Raw genomic sequence first — 23,702 nt, 5'->3', positions numbered from 1 at the left:
ATGTTTTTGAAAGAAGTTTCTTCTGCTCATCAAGCCTGCATTTATTTGATCAAAAATACAGAAAAAAATGTAATATTGTGATATATTATTACAATTTAAAATAATTTGTTTTCAATTTATTGTACTTTAAATTATCATTTATTTCTGTGATGCAAAGCCGAATTTTCAGCATCATTACTCCATTCTTCAGTGTCACATGTGACATCCGGTCTATCACATGATCCTTTAGAAATCCTTCTAATATGATGATTTATTATAATTGTTGGAAACAGTTCTGCTGTAATGTGTGTGTATATATATATATATATATATATATATATATATATATATATATATATATATATATATATATATATATATATATATATGCTAAATCATGAACACAATGACAGGGTGAAATGGGCTGTGATGCATGGGGCGCCAGGTAAAATCTTGCCTAGGGCAGCAAATTGGTCAGGGCCGGCCCTGCATAGGCCTATATCGCAGACCTAGCATCAAGCATATTTCTTGTTTGTCCATCTGTGCAAGAGAATTTAACCCTCTAAGCATGCGCAATGTTTCAGATAGTATGGCAAGTGTAAACGCATGAATTGGATACAGTTGAAAGAACGTGTAAAACGGATGGTAAATTGGGCATCAAGACCTGCAGTGTAAACGAGGCCTTATTTTCAGAATAATGACAATTTAACTTTTTAAATGTATTAATTTAAACGAATTATTAGGCTATCATTTTTACCACTCTCCGCGCCTCCCCTGACATGCCCACACTTTGAAAACCTCTGCTCTAGAGTAACCAGAAGGTGATAGATAATGGATCACCCCATCTTGGTTTTGAACCTAGAAATATTGGGTTGCAAATCTCAAATCTTTACCTATTAAGCCACTCCACCGTCAGAGTTTTGAGTTACAGTCTGGTGTAATGACATGCTGTAGATTTGACCCCCTGCAAGTTTTTACTGCTCTGATTAGCAGCTGTCAGTCGCAGATACACGCCTTCATTAAAGTGCCGGGACTATAATTACGTTTGTTATGAAATAATAGAGCTGGAGATACTCCTGCCCTGTTGGTTTTCTTTAGTTGGCTTCAACAATGATGATGATTATGTTTGATTACATTGTTTGAACACTGAACTCACGACTGTCATTAAATATGTAGATTCTTTAGCAGTCTTGGTTTACCACAAACAAATTGCACGCTGTGAAACACAATGTCATTCAGTAGAATTTGCCTAGTTGTTCAGTATTAAGTTGAGTAGAAATCAGAAGGCTGATGAATTATATATTTTTTTTTTTTTTTTAACTCCCAAGAAGCACATTTAGATGAGCTGTATGGACACACACACTTGGGTCTCACACAGTCATTACTACCTGCCATTATGGACCTTAAAGAGGACCACATGTCATCTGATGCTTCTCAGTGAGATAATAGGCACTCCGATGCAAGCAATTAATCCTGCAATTCTCTGCTCTCAGCTCTGCTCTGTCCGCTCACGCTCCATGTCCACCATACAAATGATCACACTGATGGATTGAGCTCTGATGCTTCTCAGTCAACTCAGCCAACACATGAGGGTGGACAAGGCACTGTCGCCGTGTGTTAAATCATACGGTTTCTATATCCTCTAGTGGCGTTCAGGCAAACAAGTACATTTGTCCTCCCAGTGGAGTAACCGTTTTTATAAATGCCCATAATTCTGTGCTGCTCGCATCAAATTAGAGTGTTATTGTGAAAGCTTCTGAAGCAGTCGAAAGTGAGTGCAAATAAATTTTAATATATTACATTTTTCCCAGCCTGTGTGCGAAAGAAATTGCTGACGGTCCTTCTATGAGCAGCGTGTTCCTGTGCTGTCTGTAATTAAACTGTTGCCAAAAAATGAAAGGGGCTGTAGATCAGTCCTGCTAGCTCCACTCTAAACAATTATATTTGAGTTCTTTTGATTTATATATAATTATTTGAACGATGATGTAGCATCCTCCCCCGTGTGTGTTGCGTTAGTGTGAATGGAGTTGTTCCTTGAAGCTCTGCTGCATTCATGTGGCTGTAAATTTGATTGAGATGAAGACCACTAGTAAATAATTTTCTTCTCTCAGCAGGTTTCCCAGCGACGACGTACGGACCCGTGGCAGCGGCAGCAGTGGCGGCGGCACGAGGCTCAGGTAGGGCGACCCGGGGAAGGAGCGGCTACATGGCGTACCCACAGAACGCAGGGCCAGGTAAACACTCTTTACCGCCTGTGTTCTGAGTGGCTACTGCTCCCCCCAGCCGAAAACACACTCTTCACTACAGATTCTGTGTCCTGTCTATCACCGTCCACTCATCATTTGCCCTAATCCGGCTGTCATTTCACTTACTCCATTCAAAGACTAAAATCTCTGTTACGACTGGCCCACATACATTTCTGTGCTTTGCAGTCTATCCAGGGTTAATGCCAATCATTAAGAGAGTGCAGCTGAGATCAGATCCAATGTCTTGAACATGAACTTTACGGTGTGTGGGAAATGTTTGTTTTAGGAGTGTCCTCTGGTTGTGAATGACTCTGGACTCAGTTGATGGTTCGAGACTAGAGTTTAAAGTAGTGTACATGGGTTTAAAAGAATAGTCAAACATATAACTGGCTTTTTGAATTTAAATACAAGGAAGTGAAATTCAAATGATTTCAATTCAAAGAAATTAATGTACATTTTTTTTATTTTAACTAGAAAAGCTTTAAATGTTGGCTTTATAGCCTTATTTGAAAGTTTTGAAAAAAGTATAAAAAGCCAAGATTGAAGGTTGATGGATGGATGGAATTACAATTTTTCCTATTCCTGTCACACCATTTCAACTTTCTGTCTAGTGGCCAATTCAGTTCAAATTCACACACATGAACTGAAAGGGAGTCAATTCAGAATTTTGAATTTTGAATTCAGCTTTGACCTGCACATAAAAAGCATTATGGGAAGTGTCAATTTTGAAACAAATGAAAGCGGTAGCATATTATTATTATTATTATTTTATTTTATTTTTTTATGTCAAGATACAGTATGCCTCCAACTTTTCGTCATGTTTTGATTGTTGCGCAGTCATCCCATATGATATGTAATGATACGTCATGCAAATTGTCAAATAATCATTGGATACACTTCTAAAGGTCAGATGTGGTCAAAGTTTAAATGTTTAATTTGAACATCATGTTAAAACGCTTGACCTGTTCACAACACGACACCAGGGTAACGCAACGCTGGGGTTCAAACATTAACATGAGAACTAGATACCACAGCTTACAGACTTAACATCTCAGAGATTTGTATACTTGATAACACACCATTTTTCTCCTTTCAGTTGGAGTTTATTGGCCTAGTAGAACTGCACTTAAGAGGAAATTGTCTTGGAGAATTGCTTTCACGAACGCATTCAATCCCTCATCTAAATTCTGCAGTGTTTCACTGCTGTTTCCTGTTAAAGAGGGTGTTTCAGAGATTCAGGTTAAGGTTTGTCTCCCTGGACCTGACAGAGACTGCAGAGACTGTTGGCTCCGCAGGGCACACAGCTTTCTGGAGGCCGATTTCCCTGGTGCAAGACACTGCTGGCGTGTGTCTCCAACTGATGTGCCTCGTCCTTTCCTGCTTTGCTGAGACATCTCCCTCTGGATCTCTCTGTCCCTTTCAGAGCAATGCAGTGGTCTCTCAGTGGAGGATCATGGGATGCTTGTTGTTTTTCTAGAGGTTGCCGTATGCGGATCGACCCATTCCTGATCATTAAGGCAGAAAGGCTCTCTTTTTGGTTCACCTCATCATGTGCAGCTTTTCTTTTCTCACCTTTTCATTCCCCCATCTTCTATTTCCATCTCTCCCCTTGTCTTTATCTCCTCTTTTCCCCAGTGAGATGGTAGTTGTCGTAAGACACTAACAGATCAGTGGAAAGTGATGAGTTTGCTCAGCAGATGGAGTGCAGTGGAGGCAGTTTCCTGTGCCCTGGTGTATTGTAGGAGTGCGCAGTGTAGAGCCATGTTCTCTTGAATAAGCAGTACTGTGTCAGGGTTTTTTCAATGGCCAGCGGTTGCTGCATTTAACCCCTGTGTCCTACGGAATCTGCTGGTGGTGTTTTCTTTTTTTCTACAGAACTATCAGTACTGTGAAATGAAATGCCGAATGGGTCGAGGTGCATTCGTTATTATTAACAGATAGAAGCATGGTAGTATTACAAGTTTGTATTTGAGGGAGCAGATGAGATGTTGTTTTACGTTCTGCTCTGCTGCAGTGGGCCGCCTGCCCGGGCATGAAGATGCTCCTGTTTGGCAAAATACCTCACATTATCCGAGATCATTATCCATTTCATCCCAACAAGCTCTGTGAACCTTGAAAAGCATCTCTGCAGAGTGTGGGTTTGGCTCCTGTATAAGAGGTGAGATTAAACTACAGGCTGTAGTTCCCCACTGCATTAGCTCCTGATGGACTGAATGTGATTTAAATCCCCATAGAAAAAATCGCATTAGAGCTAGGGTCCGTTTGGTATCAGAGTTGGGTATGTGTGGGTGATATGAAGGAATCATGAGGTGTTTTTTTTTTTTTTGCATTTTGCATTTTGTTAGTAGCACTTAGCAGACACTTTGCAGTTGTTGTTACCTTGCTACAGTGGTAAAGAGCAGTAGTACCAGATCCTTCTGCTCTTTGCTGTCCCCAGTAGAGAAGAGTATACATTTATTTTATTTATTTCTATTATTGAATTCATTAAAACAATTCTAGTTGTATAATATTTATTTCTAATTTGAAATGTATAGTTGAAAATTTTTCTTTATGTAAACCTATTAAAACACAATGTAATAGTTATTTTACATTTATTTAAATGTATCATGTATTATATTTGTTTATTTTATCTGAATAATTTAATATTTATTTTAAAATTTATTTATTTTTACATATACATAGTGTAATACATTTAAAATAAATATAAAATGATGTTTATTAGTATATATTTTTATCTGCAAAATGTAATATTTCTTTTTAAAATGATTTAACATAAACGGTGGGGTTGCTTTAGGATGCTTTAAGAGGACACAAAAACACATAAAAACTCAGCTCTAGATGACTCAAGTTTCATTTCAGTCTGATCAGGAAGACTTAAGAATCTGTCACCAAAAAAAAAGGTGCATGTTGGGCGTCTTCCTGTCGTGTTCATCTACAAATCATAACTCTCAGTGTCAAAAGCTTTGTAACTGAGCCGTCACTAATTTAGATATAACGTCCTGAATTTCTGAGGTTACTTTGTCATTCAACCAGAGAAAAGCACGAAGAGAGACCTGAGAGTATGCCAGAAAATGGCTGAATAAATCATGTGTTAAAATTCATTAGCAAAGCCTTTCTGAGCACCAAAATGACAAGACATTAAATATGTATTATTTATTAAATGTCGGCACTTACGGAAAAGGGGGTCTAGTGATGTTAATTAGCCAGCCGTTCGGTCAAAAAGGACTGTTTTGAATGGAAAGTGAAAGCTAAATCCAGGCACGTTTTTTTCCCCTTTCTAAATTGACTTAGGTGGAAATGAAGAGGCTAATTACAGCTGCTCTGAAATTCAAAGCTAATTTGGGGGCCAATATGACAGACTAACTGACATCCGCCATCAAGTGGCTTGTTCGAATGGCCACCAGGGATTTGAGTGTGTGTGTGTGTGTGGATAATCACACACTTGTTCACTGATGCACTCTTAACCAGCTCAGCCATGTAAGTGGCGGAGGACAGACACTAGCCTGTGTTTTACTGTGAATGTGATCGAAAGCTCTTAGACTGTTTGACGTGTGTGTGTGTGTGTGTGTTAGTAAGAGAGAGAGGCAGTTTGAGGTCACTTCTGTGATCTGGTAAAGTGGAAACGAGGATAGCCGTTATCCACTCAGAGAGAGCCGCCCCACTGTTGGCTGCAAGCTGGGAGAGAGAGGGAGAAAGGAAACAAGCGATGACTTGAGTTATAACTTCGTAACAGGTCTTTCTGTTGTTCAGGAGAGAGATGGTGAGAGTGAAAGTGAGGGGAGAGGGGTAATTATCGTCAGAAATGAGGCTCGGCGAACGATTCGCACTGCTGGGCCCGCTGATCTGGTCGCCACGGCAACGCCGACCCACTCATTTGCTTTGCAGATGAGTAATTACATCCAATTAGACTACTGAGAGAGTGAAAAAAGAGAAACAAATGGAAGAAGGGGTCTTTTGTTTCACACTGATAGCTGGAATATTAATAATTGGGCTGAAGATAAGATGGACAGTGATACTGTAACTAGGAGCTGAGTCGAAGTCTTCAGCAGTTCACACCTGAGAGTTTCACCTGCTTCCACACCGCACTCATCTCCTGCTTATGGTCAAAGTCCCTTTAAGACAAGTCATTTCACTCGGCGGCCATCTTTGAGAAACATCTCGGGCAAGCAAGTGCAGCTCCTATCTCTTTAAATGGGGAAACTTCAAATTCTCCAAAACTGTTCGCCAAGCTTAAATTGCATATTTGAAATCGCCAATGAAATCTGACAACAACTGTTTTGTAATTCTTTTTCTAAACGCTCGAATCATGACAAAAAACTAAAAAAATGTCAGGCTGGACCAATCTAATGCTCATGCACAGTACTAAGCGTGCGTCTCAGAACACTTGCCGTTTCTATAGGAACCGGAGCTTCTAATGTCTGCTGCAATGGCGGCGATTGACACTTTTCTTTAGAAGGCGGGACTTATTCCGCCATATTGCACGTTGCACGTTCTCCCATTTATAAGTATAACTATTAAAACGTTTTTAAAAATGTATGCGTAATCTATTTTAATGTTTTATATTTAATCATTTACATTACTTATTTAATTATTTATGTAATTTATTTTACACAATATTGTTTTTTTATTTGATTATAATTTGTATTTTTTGTTGCGCATTAGCATTGCGTTTTCATTAGTCAAGTTTTCTTTATAAAGACATTTTGCAATAGTAATTGAAAGCGATACAGTTTTGCTGAAAAATTATTGCACACATGGCAAACCATTACTGACTGGTTTGTAATTTTGAAATGACTGGGAAATTTCATTTTGGAAATGTCAACAACCCATTATGGGATGTTAACTCTGCAAGGGCCCCATCAGGCCCTGTTTTCATGTAAAAGTTGAACAAATAAAATTGATCCTGGTCATGTAGAGATACAGTTTCAAAGCTGATTTGATTTGAACCCTGCTTTCAAATTGTTAATTTATATAAATAAAGACCCTAAAGATAGGGCTGTTCTCCATGGGGTTTTTTCTGATTACTTCCTAAAGAACATCAGAATGTAAATTTGTGGCACATGCAGTGATATTGCTGTTCTCACTAACTCGTATGTCCAGACTGCAGTTAAACCCAGAAACAGAGATTTACAGCTCTAGCGCGCTGCCAGCTGAGTTATCAAAAGCTCTGGTGATGTGCCGGAAATTGTGTTATTGATGAAGCGCTACACCAGATGTCCGTACAACTAAAACAGCATTCCAATGGTGTTCATTAGCAAACCATTAATTCGCACACATATTGTGGCGCACAGACTAAACACATTTCTGTGGCAGATACCCACATCGCTGCGACCCCCCGAGGTGATGCACGCTGCCTCTTGAACATGCTGCGAGAGAACATGTGTTGTTTTAGAAAGATCAGAGGAGAGCTATTATTTCTCTAACTTTGATGTCAGAGCAACTTTGCCCGATCCCTCTCTGTTTCTCACCTTTGCTTAAGTAAAAGTAAATCCTTTGTATGCTCTGAAAAGAAAATGAGCAGAGGAAGATAATCAGGCAACGGCTCGCTCCCAGATGGCTGCTTCTGCTGTCTTGCCATCCAACTGAAGAGCTCTTTTCAGCCTCATTTTATTCATATCCTTTTACACTGATGGCACTATCATTAGAGGCAATCTACCTGAACAATAAAGGTAATTTTCCCTGCCTTTATTAGATAAGACCTTCCTGACTGAGCGCCTTGTGCAGCTGAGGGCTAATTGTCCGTGTCAGCATAAACAAAGCAGCTGTGTACATCTGTTGTGTGTGTGAATGTCGGCTTTGTGTACTGCCTCTCCCAGTATCCTGTAATCGGCAGAATTAGGCAGATGGAACAGGAAGCCGCCATTGTGGTGTCCTGGCAATGTGCGACTCTTGGAATGCGTGCCGGCACAGTTCCGCAAAGACAGTGCGGGAGGGGGGGGGGACGTTGCGCGTTCGCTAACCTGCGCCCTGCTCAGCCGTTTAACAAATGGAGGAGTCTGTATAGAGGTCGACTCTTGTTTGTTGTTAAAGATCTAATTAGAGAGTGCAGAAGAGGCAGCGGAAGCTTGTCTAATTAGCGGGGAGCAGAAAACCCACTTTAAAATTCAAGGACAACTGGCGATTAGAATGCACGTCGAAAAAATGGATTACGAAAAGAAAGGGTGTCTCTGGCCTTTGTTTTGCTGTTTTTTTTTTGTTGTTGTTGTTGATGTTTTTTCGTAGTCGAGATCGAGCGTGAAAGTCGGTTTAGTCCTGAATAACAGTGCAGGGTGAGGAGAGAACGATCTAAAAGACTCATTAAAGACCCAGGATGCCTAGTGTTGACCTGGAACAGCCCCAGTGTGTCCCACACAGAACTCCATAGGAAGCTCCACAGATTTCTGTAGAAGTGGGCATTCATAATGTTGAACACATCCCTGACCCCTTTGTATGTTTGTATTTGATTGGTTTTAACTGCCAATAAGAATGCTCTTAGCTTCGTTTAAAAGAATGGTTCAGCCTAAAAAGAAAATTCTGTTATCATTTACTTACTCTCATTTCAAGCCAGTATGATAAAAGATCATTTGAAAATATATTTGTTTTTTTTTTTCAATTGGGTCACAAACAACATAGGATCCTACTGACTCTCATTGTATGGAGAAAAAAAACGTGTGTGTTGCTCAGAAAAAAGAAAATCGTATAGATTTGGAATGACATGAAGGTGAGTAAGTGATGACAGAATTTTCAGTTTTGAGCAAACTGTTCCTTAAATGTGTTTAAGCTTTCAATTCAACAGTTTGAGAAAAAAATCGGGGTAAGAAAAGAACCCACAAGTCTGCCTGGGCTATATACATACATGTGTTTTTGTATGAGTTCCCTGAATTGTTCATGTGAAGCTCGAGTTTATACAGAGATGTAATTGGGATCATTACAGCGGCACATTTCTGTGATTCCTCAAGTCATGATTTACAGAAAGCAGGCGGTGTTGGAGTTGTGCCATTCTTCAACACTTGAGTGTAATTTGACAGGCAGGCGTTTTGCCCACAAACCGCGGACGGTGAGGGAAAGTTGCGAAGCTGATGAAAGAGAAGCTACTTAGAGATTCAGATTACTTTTGGCAGCTGTGGAGGGCATAATCAGCGCTGTGATGTTCGGCACTACTCCAGGACGCTCCTGCAGGTCCCAGACCCCAATGAAAAGCAAACATGCGGCAGGGGAGACGTAAGATGTAAAAGCCTGTGTGGTGGATCCTGGCTTTCTTTGATTGGATCATCTTGCTCTTTCTAGAAGGCCATTGAAGACATTTCATGCTCTCTGTATATCAAACCCGCACATAGGATTAAAGAGACCAGCTATAAATGTTAACTAGAGCCATCAAATAATGTCCTCTGAGGCATTCATAATCTGCCATCCTGATGAAAAGTGTGTCTGTTAAGGTCTAACATACTTTTTTGATGTTTATGGCCAATAAACATCACTGATAGTTTGTTGAACCACACACTGAATGTGACAGCGTTTTATTTCTCACTATCCTATCCACCATATCTAATGTGTTCACTCTTAGGTATCTCTTAAGATCTTTGGTTTAGTGGGAATCATGCTGTGTAACTACTAACAAATTGAGTGTATGTGGGCATCATTCAGCCTCATGTCGTCACCTGTCAGTCACTTCATCTTTTTGTATCACATAGTGTCGTGTATCAATGGCCGCGTCTCATCTCCTTTATGTATTTCCTAGGGTTCCCCGATTACGGCTTTTATTCTGGCCCCGGTGACCAGCGGGCCGCTCCCTGCTCCTTTGCCGACTATGCCACCCTGGGGCCCCATACGGGTCAGATGCTGCAAAGTGAGCACGTCACCTCCACCTGCAACTCACCCTCCCAGCACCACCCAAGCCCGGACCACTTCAAGAGCTCAGGTGTGTATGGTGTATTTTATCAGACATGTTCTGCTTCTAACACCCATTCATTATGATATATTTGGAAATACCCCTTAATATTACAAGAGTGTCCTTATGTTTTTTTGGACATACAGAGACAACCCACTCATGTACTGCATGTTTTACTGCAAAGAAATCAGTCCTACCTGTCTGAGATCACTCCTAACAATGCTTCATAAAATACTTAGGCATTGTTAGGATAAAATACTTTATCATATATTATTTATATATCTTAAATACATACTGTACAACATGTGTATGAAGTATAATATAGGGTTGACTCGTTTCAGTCTGTTCCTACATTGATTTTGAGATTCTCTTAGAAATCGGATTGAAAACCACCCTCCAGTCATGGTTTGAATCTGTGGACTGTCTGATGCACGTTAAGCCTCATTGTTTTGAAAGAGCTAGTGAAGTCACGCGTTGTGTGACCCATCTGCGGTGCGGTCCCAATCAGTGCCAGGCCAGGTGTCGTGGATCTTTGAGATTCGGCTCCTTCTGTCCTACTTCTCTTTGCCTCATTTCATTTGGCAGCCAACAGGAAAATGTCTGTAGTCCTCCCGCTTTACACCAGCGATTACATAGATGAAGTAGGTTTGGCCTTGAGCCCAACCTGTGCTCATTCTGCTGCCGGTAACTTTGGATTCGCAGTACAAAGGCTAAAGCTAAATCCATTCCTAAGAGTACATGATTTAAATGGGGAAAAAACCCATTAGTGTTCTTGTTCATTCGCTGAAATGCGTCACATTATGGAAGTAAATGTGTTGGGGACACCATTACTGTTGACTTTAAGATCTCTCAAGTGCATTAAGACAAGTATTTAAAGAATACAATCTGTGAGTTCAGAACAGTCATTGATTTGCTACATATTTTGTTGTATTGGCCTCCCACTTTTGCAACAAGTCTTTTCATCTGTTCCTTCTTGCTAGATTTTGACACATTTCTCCAGCTAAAACAACAACAAAATATATTCTTTAGTTTTATTTTTTGTTGGCATTGGAAACAGAAACTCATCTTCGACTTTGCTGCTTCAATTTATGACCTTAATATTGCTTTCAGTATGGGTTTAGAGCGTTTCCAGATAGCTCTATTAAATACAGACGCGCTACCTGATATGAAGGTCCGTCCAAATGTCTCTTGTATGCTTGTTGCTGTGGCAACTTGGACACAGTCAATGCATTGTGGGTCTTTCAGGGGTCAATACTGACACCATTGGTGTGTAGCTTTGTGTTAAGACAATATCTATGTTTCTAAGTCTGTCCCTGCTCAGCAAAAACACTTTGTTATCCCGCCAAAGCATGTGCTGGGTGACATCGATTAAAACCCCAATGCTGGGAGCTGGAGCGGGACAGATGAGTCACCTGTGTCTCCAAAACACGCTGCGTAATCGCAGGCCGGCGGGTTTAATTAGCATGGGTGCTGCTAAGCTACCAGTCAAAGCCAATAAATGTAAGTCATGTTTAGCTATTAAAGCTAATAGCAGTAACAGTTTAGCCCCAGGGTTTAATTTGGAGCATAAATCCTTTTTCTGGCAAAGCGAGAGAAAGCACAGCACCTTTACAGAATCCAGCAATTATATGGAAGAAAGATTACAGTACACACATAAAATGACTGTAAAAGCGAGGTAAGCCGTAGATCTCAGGTAAGACATGGGAAACACGGCCAGGGACAGGAGGAGAGTTAGTTAGTTAGTGCTGTCTGTCATCACTAATTTTAACACAATCTATGTCATTTAACCAAAAGCCACAGTATTAAATACTGCTAAATAAAAAATATTGCTTAACTTAATATTTATTTCTATATATATTCAAATATATAAATGAATTCTTGAGATACTTGATTTTCACTTTCGCTTTAGAATTTGCACTCACAAACCAATCACAGCACTTGTGGTCCGCGTATAATTGACGCGTTGTTACATTTTTGGAGAGGCGCACGTCAGGGTACGCGTGCTACACACAACCTGCGACGTAGCTACGACGCAGAAGTATAAATTGGGCTTTACTCTTGCCAAGTGATGCGGGAGATCTGACTCTTGCTGCACTGTATGGGGCAGAGCAGTCGCTTTCAATTTATAATTGTAGTGTCTGTTGTCCAACTGAACTAAATGGTTTTTATTTTAATTAATAAATACTGCGTGCTGTGATGGGCAAGTAATGTAATCCGTGTACGGCCGACTACTGCAGTAAGCCTACATCATACACGTGCATCTCTTTCTCTAGTTTACACCTGTGCAGTCACTGATGTTCAGTTGTTGGAGGTCTCTCTAACTTCAACTGTATTCCGTCACTGTGAAGAGAGATTTAGGAAATGAGCAGTCACAAAGGAAGCTCGATCTTTACATGCGTGTTCATACTCCCTTGAAATCTCAGCTCACAGCGTGCTCAGCACAGCAGGAAAGCCTGCATTTCTCCCTGTCCTTCGATCAGACCTGCTGAACGGCATTCGATCAGACCAGGCTGCTTGCTGTTTTGCATAAATGTTGTGGGTGTTTTTAATCTATATGCTGTCCAATTGTGAAGGTGGTTCATAAAGGACATTATTGCATTTAAAAACCGAACAAGTGGACAGAATGCAGATGTCTTAAAAACACGGTGCTCATGGGAAAACTCCGCACCGAATTTTCAGCATCATTACTCCTCTTTAGTGTCACATGATCATTCAGAAATCATTCTGATATTCTGATTTAGTGATAAAGAAGAATTTCTTATTATCAGTGTTGAAAACAGTTTTTGCTGCTTAATGTTTTTGTGGAAACTGATGCACTTTTAAATATTCTTTGAATACAAAGTTCAAAAGCGTTGATTTTTAAGTATAAATATTTTGTAACATTATAAATATCTTTACTTTCACCTGATTAAAAGTATTATTTTCTTTTAAAATGTATATCTTACTGACCCCAGACTTTTGAACGGTAGTGTATGTATTCTTTCCTATGATTCTCTGTGCTGGAAGCTGTCTCTGCCACCTTAGTGACTGAAATTTGATGCATCATGGATCTGATGTGTGTGTGTGTGTGTCCTGTACAGGTGCTAACCCTCCTCGGCCTGGAGGTTTCCCCGGTGCAAACAGTCCTGGACCCGTGGCAGACCTGTACGGCCCCAGCAGTCAGGACTCAGCTGTGGGAAATTACATCAGTGCTGCCAGCCCCCAGCCGGGCTCCGGGTTCAATCACAGTATCGCAGTGAGTACAGCGCTCTTTCACTCAAGACATCCAAAAGTACAGAGGAAATTCTCACTTTTGTCCTTTTATCCATCATAGTTTTTAATTCTATTCAACCTCCAACTGAGAAATAAGAGTCTGATTGGCTGTTCCCTCCATCATGACTCACTTTTTTATGCCAAGGGCTTGATTGTCAGCGCAGCAATTTAGAAACGCAGCACTGGAAAAAAGGAAAAAAAGAAGAATATCAGAGGAATTAGTTCCATTCCACATGTTCAAAAATACCCCAATGAGTCACGAGTCTCCGTTAGACTGACACTTCTCGTCTCGCTGATGTTTTGTTTGGGGAATAAAAGCATCACAAACAGTTTAGAGAAAGCGAAAAGCTGCCATGGTTGGAAATGAGCAAATTGTCAAAAATCAGATGTCCCTGTAACTAGCAGATGCTCTTGACACCGTCTCCAAACAAAAGCCCCTGCGTTGCACAAAAACTTGCTTTAATTGGCTTTTGTCGGGGAGCGCGCGGATTCTGTCTGCAGATGTCACGGACGTCAGGTTGCGGCTCGATGTCAGCACGGATCTCAATTTGAAGAAGAAAGCATTTATAATGAGGTGCCAAATTGAAATTAAATTATTCACCCTGTTCTCACAAATCAGTTTATTAACCAACTGAAGCACATGTTTTGATTTATGCGAGTGTTTGCAGCAGATTTCTACAGTTTTGTTGCTTACTTTGAGGCCTGTTTTCATCTGCTGTATATGAAAGATAAAGAATGATAGAGATGTAATTGTGGTGGATTAGTTAAATATTCTGTCATTATTTACTCATCTTGCTGTTTCAAACCTTGATAATATTTTTTCATGGAAGCTCCTGAAAAATCACCATAATAGTGATCCATACGACTGGCATGGTATATTCAAAGTCTTCAGAAATCAGACTTTTGTCGCATTTTAGTTTGAGGAATAAAAATGTACTTTTGTTTTCATTGTTCTCAAATGTCTCATAACCAACATGTGCCATCCATGGTTAAAATGTAAAAAGAATGCCAAAATGACAGCAATATCATTTTTGTCTGAACTATTTCTAAACTTCTGAGCCAGAATCGGTGAGATTTTCCCATCAGAATAGAAAAAAGATGTCCAGTGCAGTGGTTTTTCAATCCTGGTCATGGTGACTCATCGCTCTGCACATTTTGTATGTCTCTCATATCTGACACACTTATTTCAGTTCATGGTCAGCTTTTGACTCCACTTTTAGACACTCACAAACTTCCCTAAGCACTTCCCCTCGGGGAATCCCTGCCGCCATTGGACAGACCCTCGATCCCTTGGTTTTGGCCAAGGGACAGAGTCTGCTCTTATGTACACTTCAGGCAGATCCATAGACCACAATGGAACACAGTTGTGATGTCACAACAGCACAGAGCTGCACGACTTTGGATAAATTGAGAATCATTCGAAAATTAGAAAAGAGATCGCAATTCTCCTACGATTCTGAATAGACAACTAATCAGAATAACCTAATTTACTAGAGGTTCTGACAAAATGTTATTTGGAGCTGTCTATTTAAAACAAATATTTAATTTGAATTTATTTATTTCTTTAATCAGTCTAATAAATGATTCAATGACTCACCCAGTAATGAAACAAGTGAAGTCTGTGTTTTTGAACGAATCTTTTGAATTAATGATTTAAAGGGATAGTTCGCCCAAAAATTATATTTAAGCCATGATTTACTCACCCTCAAGCCGTTCGAGATGCATATGTCAATCTTTTTTCAGACGAACACATTTTCAGTTATTTTAGAAAATGTCTTAGATCTTTCAGTGGTTATAATGTGAAGCAATGGGGTCCAGCTGCTCCAAGTCGCAAATTGTGCATGCATCCTTCACAAAAGTAATCCATCCGGCTCCAGGGGGATAAACGAAGGCCTTCCGAGGGTAATCCGTGCGGTTTTGTCGTAAAAATATACATATTTAAACCTTTATAAATGAAAATAACTGGCTTCCGGTGGCGGTCGGCGCGCGTTCACGGAGATGGATGCTGGCATATGACGTATGACGTAGCGTAGGAAGCGTCGTGACGTAGAACGAACGCAGAGTTTTGTTTTGCTCTGCTCTCTGGCTGCGCTGTCACGCTCGTTATACGTCACGACGCTTCCATCTCCGTGAACGCGCGTCGACCACGACCGGAAGCCAGTTATTTTCGTTTATAAAGTTTTAAATATGTATATTTTTACGACAAAACCGCACGGATTACCCTCAGAAGGCCTTCGTTTATCCCCCTGGAGCCGGATGGATTATTTTTGTGAAGGATGCATGCTCATTTTGCGACTTGGAGCAGCTGGACCCCATTGCTTCACATTATAACCACTGAAAGATCTAAGACATTTTCTAAAATAACTGAAAATGTGTTCGTCTGAAAAAAGATTGACATATGCATCTCGAACGGCTTGAGGGTGAGTAAATCATGGCTTAAATATCATTTTTGGGCGAACTATCCCTTTAATGACAAATTAAGTCACTTGTCGCCACCTACTGGTGTGACGATGTGATTGATACAATCTTTATTTGAAGTGTCAAGTTACTTTCGAAAGGTCACTTACTCTATTTTGATCACTGCCGTAGACATCAATGTTTATATCCAAACCATAAACTTTTATTCCAATACTATAGACATAACCAAATTTTTGTCATTTAGGAATAAGATCGTTTGGATGTTTGAATTGTGCAGATCTACAACAGCAACTCGCATGGTGGCCTCCATAGCAGCTTTCAAGGGATCAAGGGCTTAGGGTGTTCGATTTAAAACCATTGCAAGGGTTCCGCCAGTAACGGGCACTCGTGCAACATAAGCAATGACATGCAGCCGAGTGAATGAGATGGAGTAAAGTTAGCGAGAGAAGGGCATGAAAAAGGTGAACTTGAACACAGCTATGGATCTTATTAGTCGATGATCTGAATCAGGTGTGTTAAATAAAGGAGACATACAAAATGTGCAGAGCTGTGGATCCCCAGGACCAGGAATGAAAACCACTGGCCTAGTGGTTAAAGTACTTGGCTGGTAATTAAAAGGTTTGATTCTACAAACCTGATTCGTTAACTTTCACTATTAGGCCCTTGAGCAAGACATTTATGTTTAGAGATTGCCTCTGCAAGAAGTAAGTCACTTTAAATGAAAAAAAAAAAACCTTGTTAAATGTTTAAATTGGTTGCTAATGTTGAAGAATTGCAAATAAACAGCTGTCTATTGTGTATAAAGACAATTCATTGGTGACAGGAACATTAACTGCTGGTTAGAAACTGAAGTGAGCAGAAACTTGGGTCTTTTATTCTTCATTTCTGCCTCCTGGCATCTAAATAAAACATGCCACTGCATGAATTCATAACTTTATTCATCGGCATTAGTGTGTTTCTGAGCGAGAGCGTTTTGTGCTATGTGATTAATTCCAAATGTAGTGTGCGTTCGTTCAGCTGGACTGATAGATGTGTGTGTGTGTAGTTCTTGATGTCTCCGTGCAGAACATTAACACGGGAAATGACGCAGAACTAAAATGCTCGTCTCCATTTATTTTTCTGACACGTGTCACCAGTTCACCTCCTACTGGAAACCCCACCCCCCACCTCTCTCTCTCTCTCTCTCTCTCTCTAACTTGTAGTTTTAACACACGTCCAAGACAAAATAGTTTTATTACCCACAATTCTTAAAATGAGGAAGCCTGGTAGAAAAGCCAATATAAACTTAAGAGAGCCTTTCCTTCCTGCCCTCTAAAGCAGCGGGTGTGAGACTGACTTTGATTTATTCGTATGGATTAGACAGATCCGCTTCTGCCATGCACACAATAGTCTGATGACAGGCCCGATAAGCGGCTGTGTTTCTCAGAAAGGCTTGTTGACAGGTTGCCGTTTTGCCCTCTAAATCAGCCGTGTGGGTTTGTAAGTTCACAAACGCATTCTGACAATGGGCAGGATTTATTTATTCAGGACTGATCAGCTCCACGGAAGAGGAATCACAGCAAATATGTTTTCTTCTTGAATTTTCCTTATGTTTAGACACCTCCGAGTTACTCTGATGTGGATTGTAGCAGCTTTATTAAGTAGCATAAAAGAAATGGCACTTTAAAAAAGCAAGAATCAAACATTTGAGTAAACAACTCCTGATGTTTGGCAGTAATCTTGGCAGATCTCCTGGATGAGAGCGGGTTTATAAAAACCAAAATATGTATTTTATGAAATAAAAAAATATTAAAGTGCCCTTATTATTCTTTTTCAAATATAACCTTTCATGCAGTGTGTAATATAGCTGTTTGTGAATGTAAAAGGCCTGCAAAATTTTAAAGGTTGAAGTACACAACAAATAAAATTAATGTCTCCTAAAAGAAAGAATCGATTCTGAACTGCTGAAACGAGTTGTCAGTAATTCAAGTCTCACTTCGTTACATACCTACGGAACATTGTACAAATTTGCATAATGACAGCATATGGTCTTCATTGGTTGCCCATGAACGGCGTCTACTTGGACCCGCACTCAAACACTGTAGTTGTAGCTGAGGTCTGGAAGAGTTTGGTTTGTGTTGTCGACATGTCGAGAAGATGCTCTCAATGCTAATCAAACTAGCTATTAGGCTAACTGAAATAAAACCATGCCAATCTCTAGGTATGGTGAATGCTATGTGATGATGTGGGGCTATTTTAATTCCAAAGGCCAAGGGAACTTTATCAGGATGCATAGTATCCTGGATCCATGAAGTAACTGGCCTTTAAAAATAAAAATCTGCCTGCCTCTATGGGAATTTAACATAGGGGTGTCCAAACTTATGCACCATGTATTTTAAGGAAGAACATTTATTTATTTACGATACATTATTCATTCACAAAGAAAATTGGTGTCCTTAAAGGTTGGATTTTTCCTAATTTTTTAAATTAAGGCATTAAGTTCAATTTCCAAAAGATGATTTTTTTATTCCTCTTTTTAGTCAACTTTAGCATGGGTGTATTAACTTATGTATTGCACTGTATATTATGAGTAAAATAGTGGTTTTGACCTTGGATTCATGTAAACCTGTTGTAGGAGAGCTCCAAAATAAAATTAGAAACCTTTAAAATAGCCTAATTGTGGCACTTTAAAAACGAATAGAAATGTTGATAGTGAACAAATCATTTGTATGATGCTTATTAAAATATATCAGTTCTAAGTTGCTGTTAGTCTGTGTAATCCCAATTAAGTAATTTGTTTTAATGTTTCAAATTTGAAATTTCTCTAAAAGACATGACCACCATCAGTGGTGCCAGGGACAGACCAGCATCCAAAACATCTGCTGGTGCCGAACTAACCATGCTTTTTACTTCATCAGGAGGTCTGCTCTCAGTGACACTCAGATCACAGCTTTCATTGGCACTTTTATCATTTGTGAATAATTGTTCTCTTAAAGTGGAGTTCTTGATTCTGCACATGAGAGAAGAATGAATCTCAGACAGTTCATAAAAGAGAAACTTCTGCTCAACATCTTACACATTATCTGCTTTCAGGGTCCTTTGATCGCCACAGCATTTACAAATGGATACCACTGAAAGCGAAGCAAAGATGCAGCACCAACTCATTGAAGGTATGCACATTTCTCTCTTTCAGAAAACTTCATTCTGATTCTTTTATGTAGCCATTCATAGTCTAAACAAGAATGATTAAAGAAAAAGAAAAAAAAACACTTAAGGTAGCAAATGTTTGTGGTTTCCTGTTCTATAATGCGTCATCTGTTTTGAATCACCAGAATTCATCTGGAGGCCCTGGGAAAATGGCCAGAGTCTCTGATTGGTTCATGTACAGTTGATGTCATAAAGACTTCAAGCACTACAGGTTCTGATTGGTGAAAGGACAAGGGGGGGTGGACCCAAATAAAGAAGAAAAACATCTCAGAAAACAAAACATCACAACTGCTGTTAACAGTAATCCAGCCCTCCTGTCACTGCAGGACTCCCTGCTTTTCTTTTCTTTTGTCCCCTTTCTGTATGCTTTTTAAATGACTTTGGCTTTTAGAGAAAAAAACTTAGATGAATGAGTTATTCAGTTGCGATTGTCACAATTCTTTTAAGTTTCTTTGCTCATTTTAAGTGTCACAAGTGTTGTCCGCATCAATTTTGATGGCAGTTAAAAAAAAAATTCTTTTGCACACTTGGACAGACGCCGCACTGAAAGACACCATGCCATTCATCCATTGAAAAAAAGAAAAAAAGAAAGAAAATTACTTAATCTTAGTAGCTGTTTTTAATTGTGAAGTCTCATTGTTGATCATAATGACCTATTTTTGGGCAATACAGAGGGAGAGGACTCCAATATTTTTATGGTCCTTTTTATATATATCTATATCTATCTATCTGTGTGTGTTTGTTGTTGTCATTTAGAAGAAAAAAGTATACTGTAACATTTGTTTTCAAACATGGTGGTTTCAAATATAAGAGAAAGAAATGTAACTGTAAATATACTTCACTGCATATAACCAGTTCAGGCATATTTTTCTGATGGTGTTTCGAAAAAAAAAAAAATCAGGGTGAAATTAATTGACGTATGATGGTGAGAAAAAAAACTCCAGTAACACATGATTTTTCTAATTAGTGTATACACATGACATGAGCTGAATCATTTTACAGGTGTGATACCAGCATACTCACGGACATAACATGAGCTGAATCTTTCCTCATTCACCGTGGAGTTTCAGAAACACCACTCCCGTCCAAAGCACACTGTGTGTAGTGATCAACGAAAGGACGTTTTCCTGTGTTCTGCACATTCGGACATTTTTATACTCTTGAGAAGAAAAAAAAAGAAACTTACTATGTTGTCTATTGTTGTTAATGTTGTCTAATAGAGGACGTTCCTCTTGATTTTGGAACCTGTCGTGGACTGTACGTGAACGAAGCAGTTTATTTCACTTTTGACTGAAGCAAACAAACATTTTTAATGAATCATACCTCAGTCCTGTGAGATTTCATTTATTCTGAGTAAATCAAGTGTACGGAGGAAGCTTTGCACTGTGTACAAAAAGAATGGCGGTTTTCTCTTTGCACATGCTAGCTGTCACGAGTGACCTTACGGAGATTTGATGTATGAAAAATTGTTGCTTTTTATTTTTCTGCCACTGGCGTCCAGAACGCAGGTTGAGAAGAAGCCAAACGAAAAGCAATCTATTACTGGTGTGCTTCGAATCCATTTCAAGGACATAGTGAACCTTTTATCTGAAATATTGACATATTTTAATATACAGCCAGTTGAAGACACTGAAAAAAAAAAAGAAAAAAAATGTTGACCCGAAACCTAGAGCTGCTGATTTCTTTTTCAAGTTGAAAAGCTGTTTTAGGTCAAACACACATATATATATATAAATATATAAATTGCAAATTTTTAATGTTAAATGATCTGATATGTATATTCTGGTGTAAATGTGTCTTTTTCTTTTTCCTGCTGCAGATGTAAACTGTTTTATTTGGTGTAGTCTGGTGGCCAGAGGCACACGCTCTAAACGCCAGAGCCTCGAAAAGATTTATAGAGCCAGTCACGTAATAATATTTAAACAAACGAAGGGAACGGAGCGAGGGAAGAAAACTATTGTAATGTTCAAATGTAAAAAAATACAAAATCATTAAAAAATGAAACCAAGATGTTTGTTCAGTGATTTCAATTTTGATTCAGGTTATTTTTGTGGTGGTGGTTGTTAATGAGAATGTGATCTCCATGGGTGCTGTCTGTGATGTACACAGCAGTTGGTGAACGTTTTTTGTGCCGTAGCTGGTACTATTTAATAGATTTAAAAAGGCTAGAAGCAAGGAGGTCTATATTACCTGAAGAGCGCAGTCTCTGTCTGTTGACGTTCCCAATCACCTCGCAGTTGTTCACTGATATCACTGATTGGCTGAAGAGCACGCACAGTCCCAGGCTTTTCACTAGTGACTAGAGCTGTGACAGGAAAGGCAACAGATGGAAAAATGTGAGTCCTTGTTATGCTTTTAAGAACAAAAAGATAGATATTTTCCATCGTGATTGTTCGTACCATGCAAGTAAGGTGCCGTGCGCTACCGTTCAAAAGTTTGGGGTAGTAAAAAATGTTTTTGTCTCTTATGATCGATCAATCAAGGCTGCTTTAGTTTTATCAAACAATTGAAAACAGTAATACTGTAAAATAACTTTTCTATCTTAAAAATGTAATTTATTCCCGTGAATGTTTTCAGCATCATTACTCCAGTCTTCAGTGTCACATGATCCTTCAGAAATCATTCTAATATGCTGATTTGCTGCTCAAGAAACATTTATTACTATCAACAACGTTGAAGACGGCTAATACTTTTGTAGAAACTGTGATGCAGTTTTTAAGATTCTTTGATGAATAAATTTGGACGTTTGAGTTGCCCTGCATTTTAGACCTGTCTCTAAATTTGGCCATGTCCATCCCATCAGCTCTGACTCATAAATGGACATCTCCGGGCCTGTCCAGCTGTCTAAACTCACTAAGTGGCCTGTGTCTCTGTCACGACCTCCTCGTCCTTGTCTCGACGAGATCTCTGTCTTTGTGCTGCCACCGGCTGGTCCTCCATCTACTGAAGAGATGATGTCAAAAGAAGAAACTCACCTTAAAACACTTCACTGGTGCTTGAGCACTGGATCTGTCAAGATTCCCAAGCAGCCTGCAGATGTTCAGGCTCATTTATAAACATGACGCTGATTGATAATTAGTCAACTGACACACTCTTTTATTAATGATGCAGAGAGTCAGCGACCTTCCTGACGTGGGGTTGGTCATAAGAATTTGACTTGGGAATTCAGTGCATAACTTTTAAGGTCACTTGTATTGTAATCCGTTTTAAGTCCAAGTCATTGTAAGATCTTAGGCCCAGTTTACACCTGGTATTAAGATGTGTTTTGGTCGATCGGATCACAAGTGATATCCCAATGATATCCTACAAACAATGATGATATTGAAGGATATGGAAACACATATAGTGAATGTATTGTAGGCTATGCAATATATTATGTGCAAAAAAGGTGGTTAAAATCACATTACATTCTAAAAACAATGATTTTGAAGGCCAATGAAGGCTAAACTAAAAATTGAAATAAAAACAAAAGCACAAACTATATTAGCCTGCATTTGATTACTCCATCATGATGGTCACTTTCATAAAAATATACTTGTAGGTTTAAAATTCCACATGTCACATTTATTGTCTCCAACAACAAATATTTTAGCAATATATGTATTTTAGTCAGAATTATTGCGCTACTATTCTATTGTGCTCCGTCTGTTTGGTGCGCTCATTCACAGAAGCTTGAATATTAGCGGAGATCACTTGCTGAAGGCTCGTCCTCTCCTGACAGTGAAATGGACATATTTGTTTGATTTTCTAAAATGTACAGATGGAGAATATACCTGTGAAATGCAGCCTTATCCAGCTTAATGCTGAGTCACGGAGCTCTATTCGATCTGTCCGGGTAAAAACAGAATTAACTGACTGTAATGCATTCCAGGACTGATTTTGAAGGCAAAAGTCCCGCTGATCTCATTGATTTCCTTCAAAATCTGTGAGAGCATGGGGCAGCTGTACACATCGTCATTTTTTGCGGTGACTGTCCCTGTGTCCACGGCTTCTGTCGAGCAGACACTCTCAGCACTAAAGCGAATTAAATCTTATGCCAGAAATACAAGGGGACAGACTCGACTTTCAGCATTAGCCTCGATAGAAAAGACTCATTGTTGGAACTGAAACGCACAGATAACCTGTACAACAGTCATTTAAGTCTTAATGGATTCATTCAGGTAGGACACCACTGAAGGCCTAAGTGTGAAATGCACCATCCGCCACTGCAAGTTGATGAGGCTAAATACAGGTGTAAACAGCCTCTAAAACTTTTTGAGCTTGTCCACTTTCAACCACTTACAGAGGTAATCGAAAACGAATTCGACCGGATTGCTTTCTTCCTTGGTTGTTATATTTAGGCTGCGGCATATATGAACATGGCAATCCCACTCGGATCCAGACCAAAACAATCACTCCGAGATCGCCTAAACGAGGTGGTCTCGGCCCGATTGAAAACGAACTCAGGGCGGTTTGAGGTGTGAAAGCAATCCGACAAATGGTATCATAAGAAGCAGTGTCTGATTCTGAGAGTTTTTATGGCTGAAAATCAAAGAGCACCTCTTTATCAGAGTAATTACTCTTCTTTGTGCATTGCAAGAATGCTGTCCTGACGAAGCCTAACTGCTTTATAAATGTAATATATATTTTTATATATATTTAATTTATCAGTCAGAGCAGGGATCAAGGCTACATTTGAATAAGTGTTTGCGTGTATCCTGACAGTTATAAACAAAGCCACAAAAAGCCAGTGGAGCGATTGTCTCTATCCATCT

General features: G+C 39.4%; 1 protein-coding gene across 4 annotated transcripts in view; it reads left to right on the top strand.

The window, feature by feature from the left end:
- msi2a (musashi RNA-binding protein 2a) overlaps positions 1-20,922 on the top strand; it is a 163,295-nt gene extending 142,373 nt beyond the window's left edge. Inside the window, exons 11-15 of one of the 4 annotated variants that reach the window (XM_084400909.1) lie at positions 2,091-2,156; positions 9,943-10,122; positions 13,173-13,327; positions 18,835-18,911; positions 19,074-20,922. In XM_084400909.1, the coding sequence (XP_084257035.1) occupies positions 2,091-2,156; positions 9,943-10,122; positions 13,173-13,327; positions 18,835-18,876 (443 nt within the window). In that variant the 3' untranslated portion in view covers positions 18,877-18,911; positions 19,074-20,922. Of the gene's footprint in view, positions 1-2,090; positions 2,214-9,942; positions 10,123-13,172; positions 13,328-18,834; positions 18,912-19,073 lie in introns of all 4 variants that reach the window. The other 3 variants (XM_084400908.1, XM_084400907.1, XM_084400910.1) reach the window with 3 other exon arrangements.
- Positions 20,923-23,702: the final 2,780 nt, after the last annotated feature.

Source organism: Rutilus rutilus (genome assembly GCF_951802725.1).
Source record: "Rutilus rutilus genome assembly, chromosome: 25".
NCBI lineage: Eukaryota > Metazoa > Chordata > Actinopteri > Cypriniformes > Leuciscidae > Rutilus > Rutilus rutilus.
This window is presented reverse-complemented; position numbering and strand designations above follow the sequence as displayed.